The sequence below is a fragment of the Anastrepha obliqua genome, chromosome 6, assembly GCF_027943255.1.
Source record: "Anastrepha obliqua isolate idAnaObli1 chromosome 6, idAnaObli1_1.0, whole genome shotgun sequence".
NCBI lineage: Eukaryota > Metazoa > Arthropoda > Insecta > Diptera > Tephritidae > Anastrepha > Anastrepha obliqua.
The window spans coordinates 16,827,795-16,840,099 of record NC_072897.1 but is presented as its reverse complement, the minus strand read 5'-3'; the positions used below and the strand labels follow the sequence as shown (position 1 = coordinate 16,840,099).

The 12,305-nt window shown below is 44.7% G+C and overlaps 1 protein-coding gene across 1 annotated transcript; it reads left to right on the top strand.

Moving 5' to 3' along the window:
* The first annotated feature begins 941 nt into the window (after positions 1-941).
* On the top strand, positions 942-10,869 carry LOC129249786 (uncharacterized). Its single transcript, XM_054889417.1, has 4 exons — positions 942-1,208; positions 9,581-9,629; positions 9,717-9,891; positions 9,953-10,869. Exons 2-4 carry the CDS (start codon positions 9,613-9,615, stop codon positions 10,346-10,348), a joined length of 588 nt encoding a protein of 195 aa, XP_054745392.1. The 5' UTR covers positions 942-1,208; positions 9,581-9,612; the 3' UTR covers positions 10,349-10,869.
* The last annotated feature ends 1,436 nt before the right edge of the window (positions 10,870-12,305 follow it).

Below are 12,305 nucleotides of genomic sequence, written 5' to 3'. Positions count from 1 at the left end.
GTGCAAAATATTGTCCAATAACACTGATCTTTGTATGTGCGATGAAATTACACCTTTTTTGATTCATACACGGACCTCATTTCCATATTTAAAAACAATGTAGTCTCAAGTCTTTTATTTCATTTCTTAGTTCTGCCAACCTTACCGAGAATAGGTATTTTTCAATACTAAACGTTGAACACCTTGACTTTTTGTGGATGTAAAATCCCGCCAAACACTTCTTAAATTCCAAAAAAAAAAAAAAAAACCATAGGTACACAAATCTCGCGAACAGTGACCTTAGGCGAACCGTTTCGTTTTGTGCCATGCAAACAGGTACCGCGTACAAATAATTTGAAATAATTAAAAAACGTTTGCAGTAGCCTTAATACGCCAACTTAACTTAACTCAACCTAATGCAGAGGAACTGCACGTCATGGATCATGCAGAGCTATCAGTGAGAATGGAGCAGCTGGATCGCATTCAAGATCAATTCTACTCAACTCAATTTCAACTGGAGGAGGAAGACCCTAACGAACTTGACGCCAACAATCGTAATAAATTTGCAGCCACATTCATTCGGAACAAGACAGCATTTACCAGGGAAATAAACAAGATGGATTATCAACCAGGAATCAACCATCTCAGGATCAGCAATCCGTCGCCATAGTGAAGCAGCCAAGGTCGCGCCTACCCGAATTACAGCTATCAACATTTGGCGGAGCATACACAGAGTAGCCGAATTTTTGTTGGCATGTTTCAAACGGTTGTTAACAATGACTCTAAGCTATTGAATCGGTAAAAAGTGCAGCACTTGCGATCTTGCTTACGGGGGGCAGCGCTGGACACCATTCAATCTCTTGAAATTCATGATGAAAATTATATAACTGTATTGAATTTACTTGTTGAAAATTTTGATAACTGTCGTTTAATTTTTCAGGGGCACATTCATAAGCTGTTCAAGTTGCAAAGGGTGAGTGCTTGTGGACAAAGTTGTCTCGCATGTGCGAGCTTTGCAGTCTCTGGGCTCCATCGGACAAATAGCCGATTGTTTGATCCAACGCATTAAGGCACAGAAATGGGATGCCAGCACGCATACGCAATGGGAAGAACGAGTTTTCGCTGAAAGGCTGCCTACTTGGACGGAAATGGGTACTTTTCTGCAAAAGAGATGCCAAACAGTAGAAAATTTAACCCTCGCTATGGTAATGAAGACACCTAGCACTCAGGTGAGCAATGTCAAGTATCGAAAAACCTCATTTGTCGTATCAAAAACTGGCCACAAAATCTGTGTGGTGTGTTATAAGCATGATCATGCCATCTACTCCCGTCCCATGTTTTCCAGTATTAGCCCGAATAAAGAAGAGGCAAGGAAGGAGATGGAAGAAAGCAAAAAAAATAAATTTGTGTATTAACTGCCTTAAACCAAGCCATCAGGTCCAGCAGTGCAATTCGTCTACATATCGCCGTTGCTCATTGATGCACCACACGCTACTGCATTTTAATCATACGGATCAAAAAAATCTCAGACAACCTGAAGGATTACCTAGTCCAGTACAGTAAGCACCGCGCATAGCCATCAGCAACTTGTCTTCTAGTTCCAATGAATGTGTGCTCCATGCAACTGTTTTTGTTTTAATTCGTAATTGCCTGATTCCGCTTTCCAACTTAATTTTATAACAACTAGACTCGCTAGGCCATTACAGGTTAAAAAATCCAAGTCATTAGTTACAGTTTCGGGCATTGGAGATTCAGAACTCGTAATCCACTCCAGCGTGAACATCTTCATTCAGTCCTCACATATCAACTTCACTGCGACAATAGATGCAGCCGTAACTTCAACAATCATCGATTACCAACTAATCTATTCACTTGACATCATTCATTGGAATATTCCGGCGCACATAACGGCGTCCTGATCGGCGCAAGCATGTTCTTTGACCTGCTATGTGTTGGTCTATTTCATTTAAGAAATAATCATATTGGGTATGGGAATAAGTTTCCGCCCTCGTAAAAGAGGTGTCGCTGCTGATACAATTTTTGTGATCGGTCTAGTAATATACTGGTGATTTGAATGTGTATATGTAAGGTCTCGATGGCAGTAGTTGACATTCGTTTGAAGCGTAAAGATCGTTTTTTATCTGACGTCAAAAATGTCTACGTTCGTCCTGAAAAACAGCATTTGCGAGAAGTCATGCCTCATTATTACCTTTTAAGCAAAAGTGCAGCTGAAACGTGTCATATATTTATCAATATTTGCGGTAATCACACTCCATCAAATACAACTTGTGGTTTCGACGTTTCCAAAGTAGAAATTTCGGCGTGATCTTTATACGAAGGGGCACCGAAAAAATTCGAAGATACTCAACTACAACTATTATTGGATGAAGACGCATGTCGAACCCCTGATGATATGTCTAAAGAGCTGTATGTTGACAGACTAACAGTCGGTAAACGTTTGCATGCGATGGGAATGGTTCACAAAGCAGGTAACTGGGCGCCATATCAATTGAAAGAGAGGCATATCGAGAGACGTTTGGTGACGTGTGAGACGCTTCTTGAACGGCAGAAAAGAAAACCTTTTCTTTTTATTATGACAACCTAAAGCGTCGAAAATGTTGGAGCCTGCCAGATGAACCAAGTCCATCGTAATGCGTTTGATTCGAGCTCTCAAAGAAAAGCGGCCAGAATGGGACGGTAGACATGACAAGCTGATTTTTCTGCATGACAACGCAAGGCCACATGTTGCCAAATCGGTTCAGAAATATTTAGAGGGTTGGTTGGTTAGAGTGGTGATTCATACAGAATCTAACTAACGCTTCCGCACTATTTTGTTGCCACATTCTTGTTGTTGTTGTTGTAGCAGTATCTTCGCCCTGTCAGTGTAGTGTAATCACCGGTCGTCTTCGTCTAGCTCATCTAACGGTAGGCCCAGGAAACTAGCTGTTTCGACGGGTTGGATCCATAGGGGAGAGGTGTTAGATGAGTGGGTTTGATGGGGCATGTGAAAAGGTGGTTAGTGTCGTGCGGGGTGCCTTCACATGCCGGACATATGTTTAGTATGTCGGGGTCGATTCTGAATAAGTAGGAGTTTAACCTGCTACAGTATCCAGAACGTAATTGTGCCAAGGTTACGCGGGACTCTCGGGGAAGCTAGAGCTCTTCGTCTGGAATAGGTGGCGGTTGGACTCCGATAACAGCATTCGGGGGTCGGGAGCTTAAGAAGATGGTAAGGGTCTCCCGATGAATGTCGTTTATGGCCTGTCTGTACACTGTCTGATCCTGAAGTGGTCTGTCTGTTTTGTCCTGGATCTCGTCCACGTAGTTGAGGAAATGCCTCCTGATGTGCCTGGGAGATGGCTCAGGCTCAAGCAGGTGTTTGCATGGGTGAGGCCTACAGTGACACCCTAGCAGAAACTGCTTGCTGAGCAGTTTGTTATGCTCCTTTACAGGAAGCATGTGAGCCTCGTCATGCAGGTGTTGTATTGGGGACATCAGGAGACATCCTGTCGCGGTATTAATAGCAGTATTTTGGCAGGTCTGGAGCTTCGTCCACTGCGTATCACTGGTTCCCGGCGACCAGACAGGCGCAGCATAGTTAAGAACCGGTCGGCCTATTGCTTTGAAAGTCGACAGCAACATTTCTTTGTCTTTGCCCCAAGTGCTGCCGGCAAGCGACTTGAGGACCTTGTTGCGATTCTGTACTCTCGTTGTAATAGCGGTTGTGTGCGCGTAGAAGTAGAGCAAGCTGTCAAAGGTGACTCTCAATATTCTGGGGCTATTTACCGTCGGTATTGGGGCATCATCGACGTGTACCTGAAGTTGCAGCTTGACCTCCTTTGTCCAGGTGGTCAAAAGGGTCGCCGTGGATTTAGTGGAAGAAAGTTTTAAGTTTCTCGCAGTGAAGAAGCGAGCAAGGCGGGCGAAGTAGTTGTTGTTGTTGTTGTAGCAGCATAAACATTTCCCATACTTACATACGGGGAATGCTGCTGGAGTGACAGTCCTTGGCCGGATATAAATCCGGGTCGTTTCGGTAACGTAGAACCGACTGTCGTGGAAACGCGGGCGAGGTAGTCGTTTACTTTGCTGCATAGGTCATCAATGTCATTGCCCGACGCCATTATCGTGCAGTTGTCGGCGTATGAGACCAGTGCGACTCCCTCTGGTGGCTGGGGGAATTTGGAAATGTAGAAAATAAAAAGCAAGGGTGAAAGGACGCCACCTTGCGGTACTCCCTGCTTTATTTTTCTCTGTTTTGACGTTTGGTCTCGAAATATCACCGACGAGTGACGACCACTCAGGTAGTTCGCGGTCCACCTCTTCAGCCCTCTACAGTCCTCTCGCAGGGGCGGTTTTGGTTTAGTCCGCGGTTTACCTGGGTGTTTATGACGGTGAGTGCCGTGGTGGTGTTGTGCACTCTTCGGAAACCATGCTGGTGTGAGGCTGGAGTCAGGTGTTCTGTGAGGAGTGGGAGTAGAAGGGCTTCAAGCGTTTTCACTACTGGGGAAAGGAGAGTTATCGGACGATAGGACTCCCCTTCGTTGGCGGGTTTCCCAGGCTTCAGTAGTTGGACCACTCTCCCTAATTTCCACTTATCAGTAATGATGAGAGTTACCATAGACAGGTTGAAGACCTTGGTGAGGAATTCTACTCCCAGTGGACCCAGCTTTTTCAACATCAGCATGTTTAGCCCGTCAGGGCCAATGGCTTTAGATGGTTTCATATGTTTGATGGCCCCCTGAACCTCGTCGCTGGAGAAAGCAAGCGGTGCACTGTTGTATGACAGTTTGTGCAACCGTCTGGTGGCACAACGTTTGGATCTGTCGACCGGAGGATGCAGTATAAATTGCTAAAGTAGCTCGCGCATCTCTTCGGATCCGATGAAGTACGACCGTTGAAGGTGATATCCACCTGGTCGATGTGCTTCGTCGGGTTGGACAGGGACATTACGGTGGACCAGAGCTTGCTCACACCCGAGGTGAATTTGCAGGACTTCAAATGCTCTTCCCATTTGTTCCGCTTATATCGGGTTACCAGTTGCCGGAACCCCGAATTGAGGTTCTTTATTCGAGGATCCCCGGGATCGGCCTGGCGTAGGCGATCACGCTCGTTCGCCAGAACAGCTGCTTCAGCTGGGAAATTGGGACGTAAGTCCCGGATCCGTCCAGCGGGTATGAAGCGAGCCGCGGTGGCTGTGATCGCCTTGCGGAATGCGCGTTCGCCTGCGCGCACATCGGTGGGTAGGGCTGCGAAGATGTCCTCAGTAAATTCCGCGAATCTGGTCCAATCAGCTTTGTCAAAGTTGATGTATGACCGGTGATCCGCGGAAACAAATTCGGCAGGTTTCTCGATCGAGATGATAATATGCAAGTGGTCTGATGCGAGCGATAGCATATGTCGCCAGGTTATGCTATTTATCAGACCTGCGCTAGCAATTGTGATGTCAGGCGAGCTGCTGCAATTGCCCACTACCCTAGGGGGGGCGTCGTCGTTTACAGTGCTGAATGTCGAATCGTCTATCTGCTCTGCCAATAGCTGTCCCCTACGATTATTTCGCAGACTTGAATGCCAAAGATTGTGATGCGCGTTAAAGTGCCCTGCTACCAATCGGTTTTCTCCCATGATGCGCGCACCAATATCGGGGAGATATCCTGTCGGGCAACAGGTGACAGGGGGTATATAAATATTATATATTTCGAGCTCAGCATCGCCTGACCGGACAGCTATATCTTGACATTCTAAGGTGCTGTCCCTGCGGTCGATGCCTTCATCGATGAGACGATACTGCACTGAATGGTGGACTATGAAGGCTAGGCCACCACCATTGTCTCGCTCGCGGTCCTTTCTATGCACATTGTAGCCGTCCCTGGTAATAAGGGGGGAGCTAGCGTGCAGTTTTGTCTCCTGGGCCGCAGCTATCTTCATACCATACCGGCTCATGAAGTCGACTATTTCGTCAATCTTGCTCGTGAGTCCGTTGCAGTTCAGTTGCAATAGCTTGAAGCTTCGCGGGAGTATGGTCGTAACTCGGGGGGTGAGGGATGCGTGATGTTGTCTGCGGTGGTCCTGTTGTGCGTTCCGCAAAATTGGTTGTGGCCTGAAGTTGACTGGTGGCCGCGCCACTGGGGGCGGTTGCGGGTGCAGAGCTCTGCAGCAGGGAGCAACGTAGTCGCTTGTCCACTCACGGGTAGTGTGCAGGCTGGAGCACCTCCGAAATGAGCACCAGCCACTGCAAGAATTGCATTGAACAGTTGTCAAGTTCCGAGGAACTGCGGTCTGACACACGGAGCAGACTGTGCGGGAGACCAAGAGCTGCTGGTTTGTCCCCGCACTGGGGTAGGAGCCGGAGTGTTGTGGGTCAGAGAGGGAGTTGTGTTGCTCGTGGGGCTCCTTACCGTTGAGGTGTTGTTGGTGGCGGCAGTGTGACGTGCCGGCACTGAGGATGGTGGCGCCGTTGAGGCGGGGGCCGCCTGTGAGCGGGAGAAAAACGTGGCCACATTCTTTGTGGACCACTCTCTGTGTGTCTTGAGGCCTGACCAGGTCTTAAGATGGCACCACCCGTTGCACTGATTTCACCTAACCGAGGTGGAGTTCGGGTGGAGCCGTTTGTGGCAAATGCAGCAGTAGAATACTTCAGGTCCGGGGTTGGGTTCGACGCCAGCCCGGAAGAAGTATTTGGAGCAAACTTGCTGCAATGAGTTACTCCTGTGACGAAAGATTGGGGGTGGGATACGGTACACTAGACAGGGCTAATTTACTGGGGCGGCAGCCCTTGGTCGGGAAAAGCCCGAGTCATTCCGGTAACGTAGAACCGGCTGCCACATCCTCGTTACCAGCTTCTTTACCGGTTATTTATGGCATGACTATATCCAGTCTGTGCGGTTTAAGAACCTTTTTAGGTTGCTGGCATCTAAGCCAGACAGTTGTTCGAGACTCTAGGTAGCGGTTTGCCCAGGCTTAACATTCTGTCCTTCGATAGGGCTGGGCATTCATAGAGGAAGTGGAGGATTGTTTGTTTGTTTGTTAACAGTAATAGTAGCCCCGTCAATGTCGGGTATATCACCTGTCGTCTTCGTCTAGCTCATCTCGGGGTAGGCCCAGGAAACATGCTGTTTCGACGGGTTGGATCCAGAGGGAAAGGGGTGTTAGATGAGTCGGTTTTAGGGAGCATGTGAAGAGGTGGTTAGTGTCGTGCGGGGTACCTTCACATGTCGGACATGTGTTTGGAATGTCGGGGTCAATTCTGGATATGTAGGAGTTTAACCTGCTACAGTATCCAGAACGTAGTTGTGCCAGTGTTACACGAGTCTCACGGGGAAGCTGGAGCTCTTCGTCTGCAATAGGTGGTGTCTGGACTCCGATTACGATATTCACAGGACGGGAGCTTAAGAAGGTGGTGACGGTCTCCCGGTGAATGTCGTTTATTGACTGTCGTTTATTGACTGTCTAAGTACTGTCAGGTCCAGTAGAGTGCGGTCAGTTTTGTCCTGGATTTCGTCAGCGTAGTCTAAGAGATGTCTCTTGACGTGCCTGGGAGGCGGCTCAAGCTCAAGCAGATGTCTGCAGGGGTGAAACCTGTGGTAACATCCCAGCAGGAACTGCTTGCTGAGCAGTTTGTTATGCTCCATTACTGGAGGCATTTGTGCGTCGTTGTGTAGATGTTCTACCGGGGACATCAGGAGACAACCGATCGCTGTCCGAATGGCAGTATTTTGGCATGTCTGAAGCTTTGTTCACTGCGTGTCACTAGTTCCAGGCGACCAGATAGGCGCTGCATAGTTTAGAACCGGCCGACCAATTGCCTTCAATATCAATAGCAACACTTCTTTGTCTTTGCCCCAAGTGCTGCCGGCAAGCGATTTGAGGATCTTGTTGCGATTTTGGACTTTAGTGGCAATTGCGGTTGTGTGTGCTGAGAAGGAGAGCAAACTGTCAAAGGTTACACCCAAGATTTTGGGGTTGTTTACCATCGGAACTGGTGTGTCGTCGACTTTTACCTTAAGGGACAGTTTGACCTCCTTTGTCCAGGTGGTAAAGAGGGTCGCCGTGGATTTGTGGGGGAAAGTTGGAGATTCCTCGCAGTGAAAAAGCGAGAAAGGTCGGTGAGGTAATTGTTCACTTTGGAACACAGCCCATCGATGTCATTGCTCGACGCCATTATCGTACAGTCGTCGGCGTATGAGACCAGGGAAACTCCTGCTGGTGGTTGGGGGAGCTTCGGGATGTAGAAGTTGAACAGCAAGGGAGAGAGGACACCACCCTGCGGTACACCTTGCTTAATCTTCCTCTGCTTTGATCTTTGATCTCGAAAAATCACTGACGAGGGACGACCGCTCAAATAGTTTGCGGACCACCTCTTCAGCCCTGGCGGGAGTGTCGACTGATAAATATCATCTAGTAGCGTGGAATGACTGACTGTGTCGAAAGCCTTATCAAGGTCCAACGCTACTAGGACAGTCCTCTCGCAGGGGCGATTAAGCCCGCGGTTTATTTGGGCGTTTATGGCTGATTATATGGTTTTCAAAAACGGTAGCCAAAAGTTCGAGTGGAACTTTGGTAGTGTGTCAAGTTGCACCGTCCTGTTGAAACCAAATGTCGTCCATGTCATCCTCTTTAATATTTGGAAACAACTCGTTGAGCATGTCACGGTAACGCTCCACATTTACTGTAACCGCGGCTCCTCGCTCATTTTCGAAAAAAATGGCCCGATGACGCCGCCAGACCAACAACCGCACCAAACAGTGACTCGTTGTGGATGCATTTGCTTCCCTACAGTAACGTGTGGATTTTCTGAGCCCCAAGTCCGACAATTTTGATTATTGACGTAGCCACCGATGTGAAAATCAGAGAAGAAGAAGACTCACCACTTTGGAAATAGGTTTTCAATATTTCCCATTTGGTTTTCAATATTTCCCAAAATGAATGTTTGTCTGTATGTCATCGATGAACTCCAAAACTACTAGACCGATTATTATAAAAATTGGTATATATGGTATATGTATTTTTCCCCGGAGAAGGTTTGTAGAATATGCTCATTGATGCCACTCGCCACCAGGTGGCGCTGCAGAGTAGCAACTTCTGCCCCGTTTAACCGATTGTCATAAAAATTAGTATGACCATGTATTTTTACACAGAGGAAACGAATATGATATGTTCATAGATGTAACTCAGCACCACGTGGCGCTGCAGAGAAACAACTTCTGGCCGATTTTTTCGAATTAAACAAAATCAATAAAATGGTTTAGAATGAATTGAATATTTGTGTACTGATTTTTCTTAAATTTATTTTAGTTGTTGGCGTAGCAACGCGCGAGTTAAGAAATATGCTGCACAGTCACGTGCTTTCTTTATTAATAGAAATTCAATACTGCTCTACATTTTGTATACTTAGGGCTATTTATAATCACCCCTATTATGGTATCCGCCAGATGGTTGCGGAGGGAGATATACTCGATCCGACAGTATTCGGTATCATAATAAACGTCGGATAAAGCAGTATGCGGATCGACAATGTGGTTTACGGATCGATTAAAAAAAATGGCATTACCAACATTGCATTCAATTCGCGTTTCAAACAAATTTACTCGTTTCTCATCCGCAGGTCATTGTGTTGCGGATATTATTATAATAAAGATGGAGAGCAATAAAATGTAAGGAAAAACATTTTTATTTGTTTTTTTTTTCGGATTATATATATTGGCAAAATTTATACAAATGGCAAAATTTATATTTTTTAGGAAACGCACAACCACCAGAGAGCAATTTAAAGGTTTAATATCTCGTATGAAGGAGCGTCCCGCAAAAAAATTTACCAGAAGTTCTCCTAACGAGGTAGAGCAATTTTGGGAGAGTGTGCGTGAGGAACTGAATTCATTAGGGCCTCCATCGAAAAGTATTTCAGAATGGAAAAAGGTTTGTTGATAATTCAAAAGTTCATTGAGAATATAAGTACTTATTTGCGTTTTAATTAAAGGTTTGGTCAAATTTTAAATCAGCAATAAAGAAAAAGTTGGCTCACAATAAAAGGGAATTACAAGCAACTGGTGGAGGCGAAAATAGGGAACAACCTTTATCGTCGCTAGAAGAAGATGTTGCTGCTCTAGTGGGCCTAAACGACTGTGTTGGGGGCACTAAAAATTCAAAAGAGTTTGGAGTGCCTCAGAGGAGAATTGTTGAGCATGCCACTCCACTAAATTCAGAGCAGGTGGTTGAAGACATTACTCCATCTACATCGAAGAGAGCTCGTGAGCATAAAAATCCATATACTTCGAGAGACGCTATCTGCATAAAGCTGTTGGAAAATGACGATGTGGAAAATAACCAAAACATTCGAAATGAACTCCGAAAAATAGAGACCAGAGCAGTTTGACTTGTTAGACAAGCAAATCGGTGTGCAGGAGAGCTTATATTCAAAAGTTTCGGAAGGTGTTGGGGCACAGGAACTACATTTTAAAAATGTAAAAAAAGAACTGAAAAATCTGACTAGGTCGGTTGACCGTCTGGGTGATCACCAGAAGAAAACCAATGAAATTCTCCAAGCTTTTCTTGAGGAGACGAAAAGACATAATATGGCTATGGGGGCTAATGCTATTGAAAAATTAAGGGTGAAAAAAGAACTTTTAAGCATTGAATTAGGAGAAGTTAACAAGCAATTGAGACTTAAAAAATGACTGTGAATTAGAAATTTTTTTTTAGCTTAAGTTTTAAAGTGCAACATTTGCCAAGAAGGCTTTTTTTATTTTAAGCTTAAGTTTTAATGTGCAACATTTGCCAAGAAGGCTGTTTTTATTTTGTTCTTAAGAAATATATACAAACATACATATATTTATGTACGTTAAATGAAAACAAAAAAATGTTTCTTTATAAAAAGCTGTGTAGCATTTCATTCCGGATTTGGTTTGCTTCATTGGTATATCTTTGATGTTGTACAGGCTCGCCATTTTCATACTCTTCACTTTCGAAAACCCCTTCTAAATATTCGTCTGAAATATTATAATGGATCCGAATGTTATGAAGTGCCGAAGCAACATTAACAATTTGAGCCACTTTTTCCGGAGAATAATGAAGTTGGCGAGCTGAGAGCAAGCATCGACACCAATTCGTCCAGACACCTATTGTGCGTTCAACAATATTGCGACCCGAGCTATGGCTTTTATTGAAACGGCTTTGGGGAAAGGTGTTATCAACCAGGGTAAAAGTGGGTATCCAGAGTCACCTCGGGAATATTTAAATCAAAATTACTTATGTATTGTTAACTGTTTCGTTTTTGTCATATATGTACCCAAGAATCTAGTGCTTCTGTGTCCATTTTCATACATGGTTTGGAAATGTCTTGAAGCCTCACTATTTCCCCAAATAAAAGAATCGTGACTTGCACCTGCGTACCTACTGTTCACATACCTTATTCGCTTCTTATGGTCACATATCTTAAGATAGAAAAAAGTCATTTTATTAGTCAATTAAAATTTCAGAAATTAACTTACTATCATTGCATTAATACTGTAATATCCTTTCCTATTATGATAAAGGTGCGAATTGTCTCCAGCAGGTTTCAAAACTTTTATGTGGGTGCCATCTACGCACATAACTATGCCGGGAATTCTTGTTTTTCCAAAAAAAATATCTTTTGGCTTCAAGCTCTTCAGTCTCGGTCATTGCCTAGCTTATCCATCTGGGGCATAGTGTTGCCTCTAAAATATTTAAAACTTCTGACAGTACTATGGACACTGTGGACTGCGCCATGCCAATATTAAAATCTTGCCCAGTACCATTTCGATAACCCCCTTCAGCAAAAAATTTTAGACAGGCTTCTAGTTTGAGCTCTGATGATATCGACCATGTTTTAATAACAGGAGGCATTTCCCTCTTTAATATAATATGTTAAGAACATATTGGAAAGCTATCTTATTAAGGCGGAATTGCTTAACAAATCTACAAGAGGAGTTCACATAAATTTTCGTCAGTTGTCCTTAAAAAATGAACTTACACATCATCAGGCAACTGGAACACGTCAACAGCATTATCCCTTACTTTTTTCGGGTTCGTCTTGCATCATTGCTTGTACTTTCATTAAAATCTATATAAAACGCTATTGAATCCATTTTACACACTTAACAAATATTTATTGGTCTTTTGAAATTTTTGCACAGCTGATTATGCTGATAAAGCAGTTCACGGATTGTAATGCAGTGCATCCGTCGGTAACAATAATGCCATTTTAGTGAAAAAGTGAATGGAGTGCGGATCGAGTTAACTCCCGCCGCATATCATCCGACGTTTATCATAATAGGCATGAATACTAGGATGCGGCGGGAGATTTGCAGTGG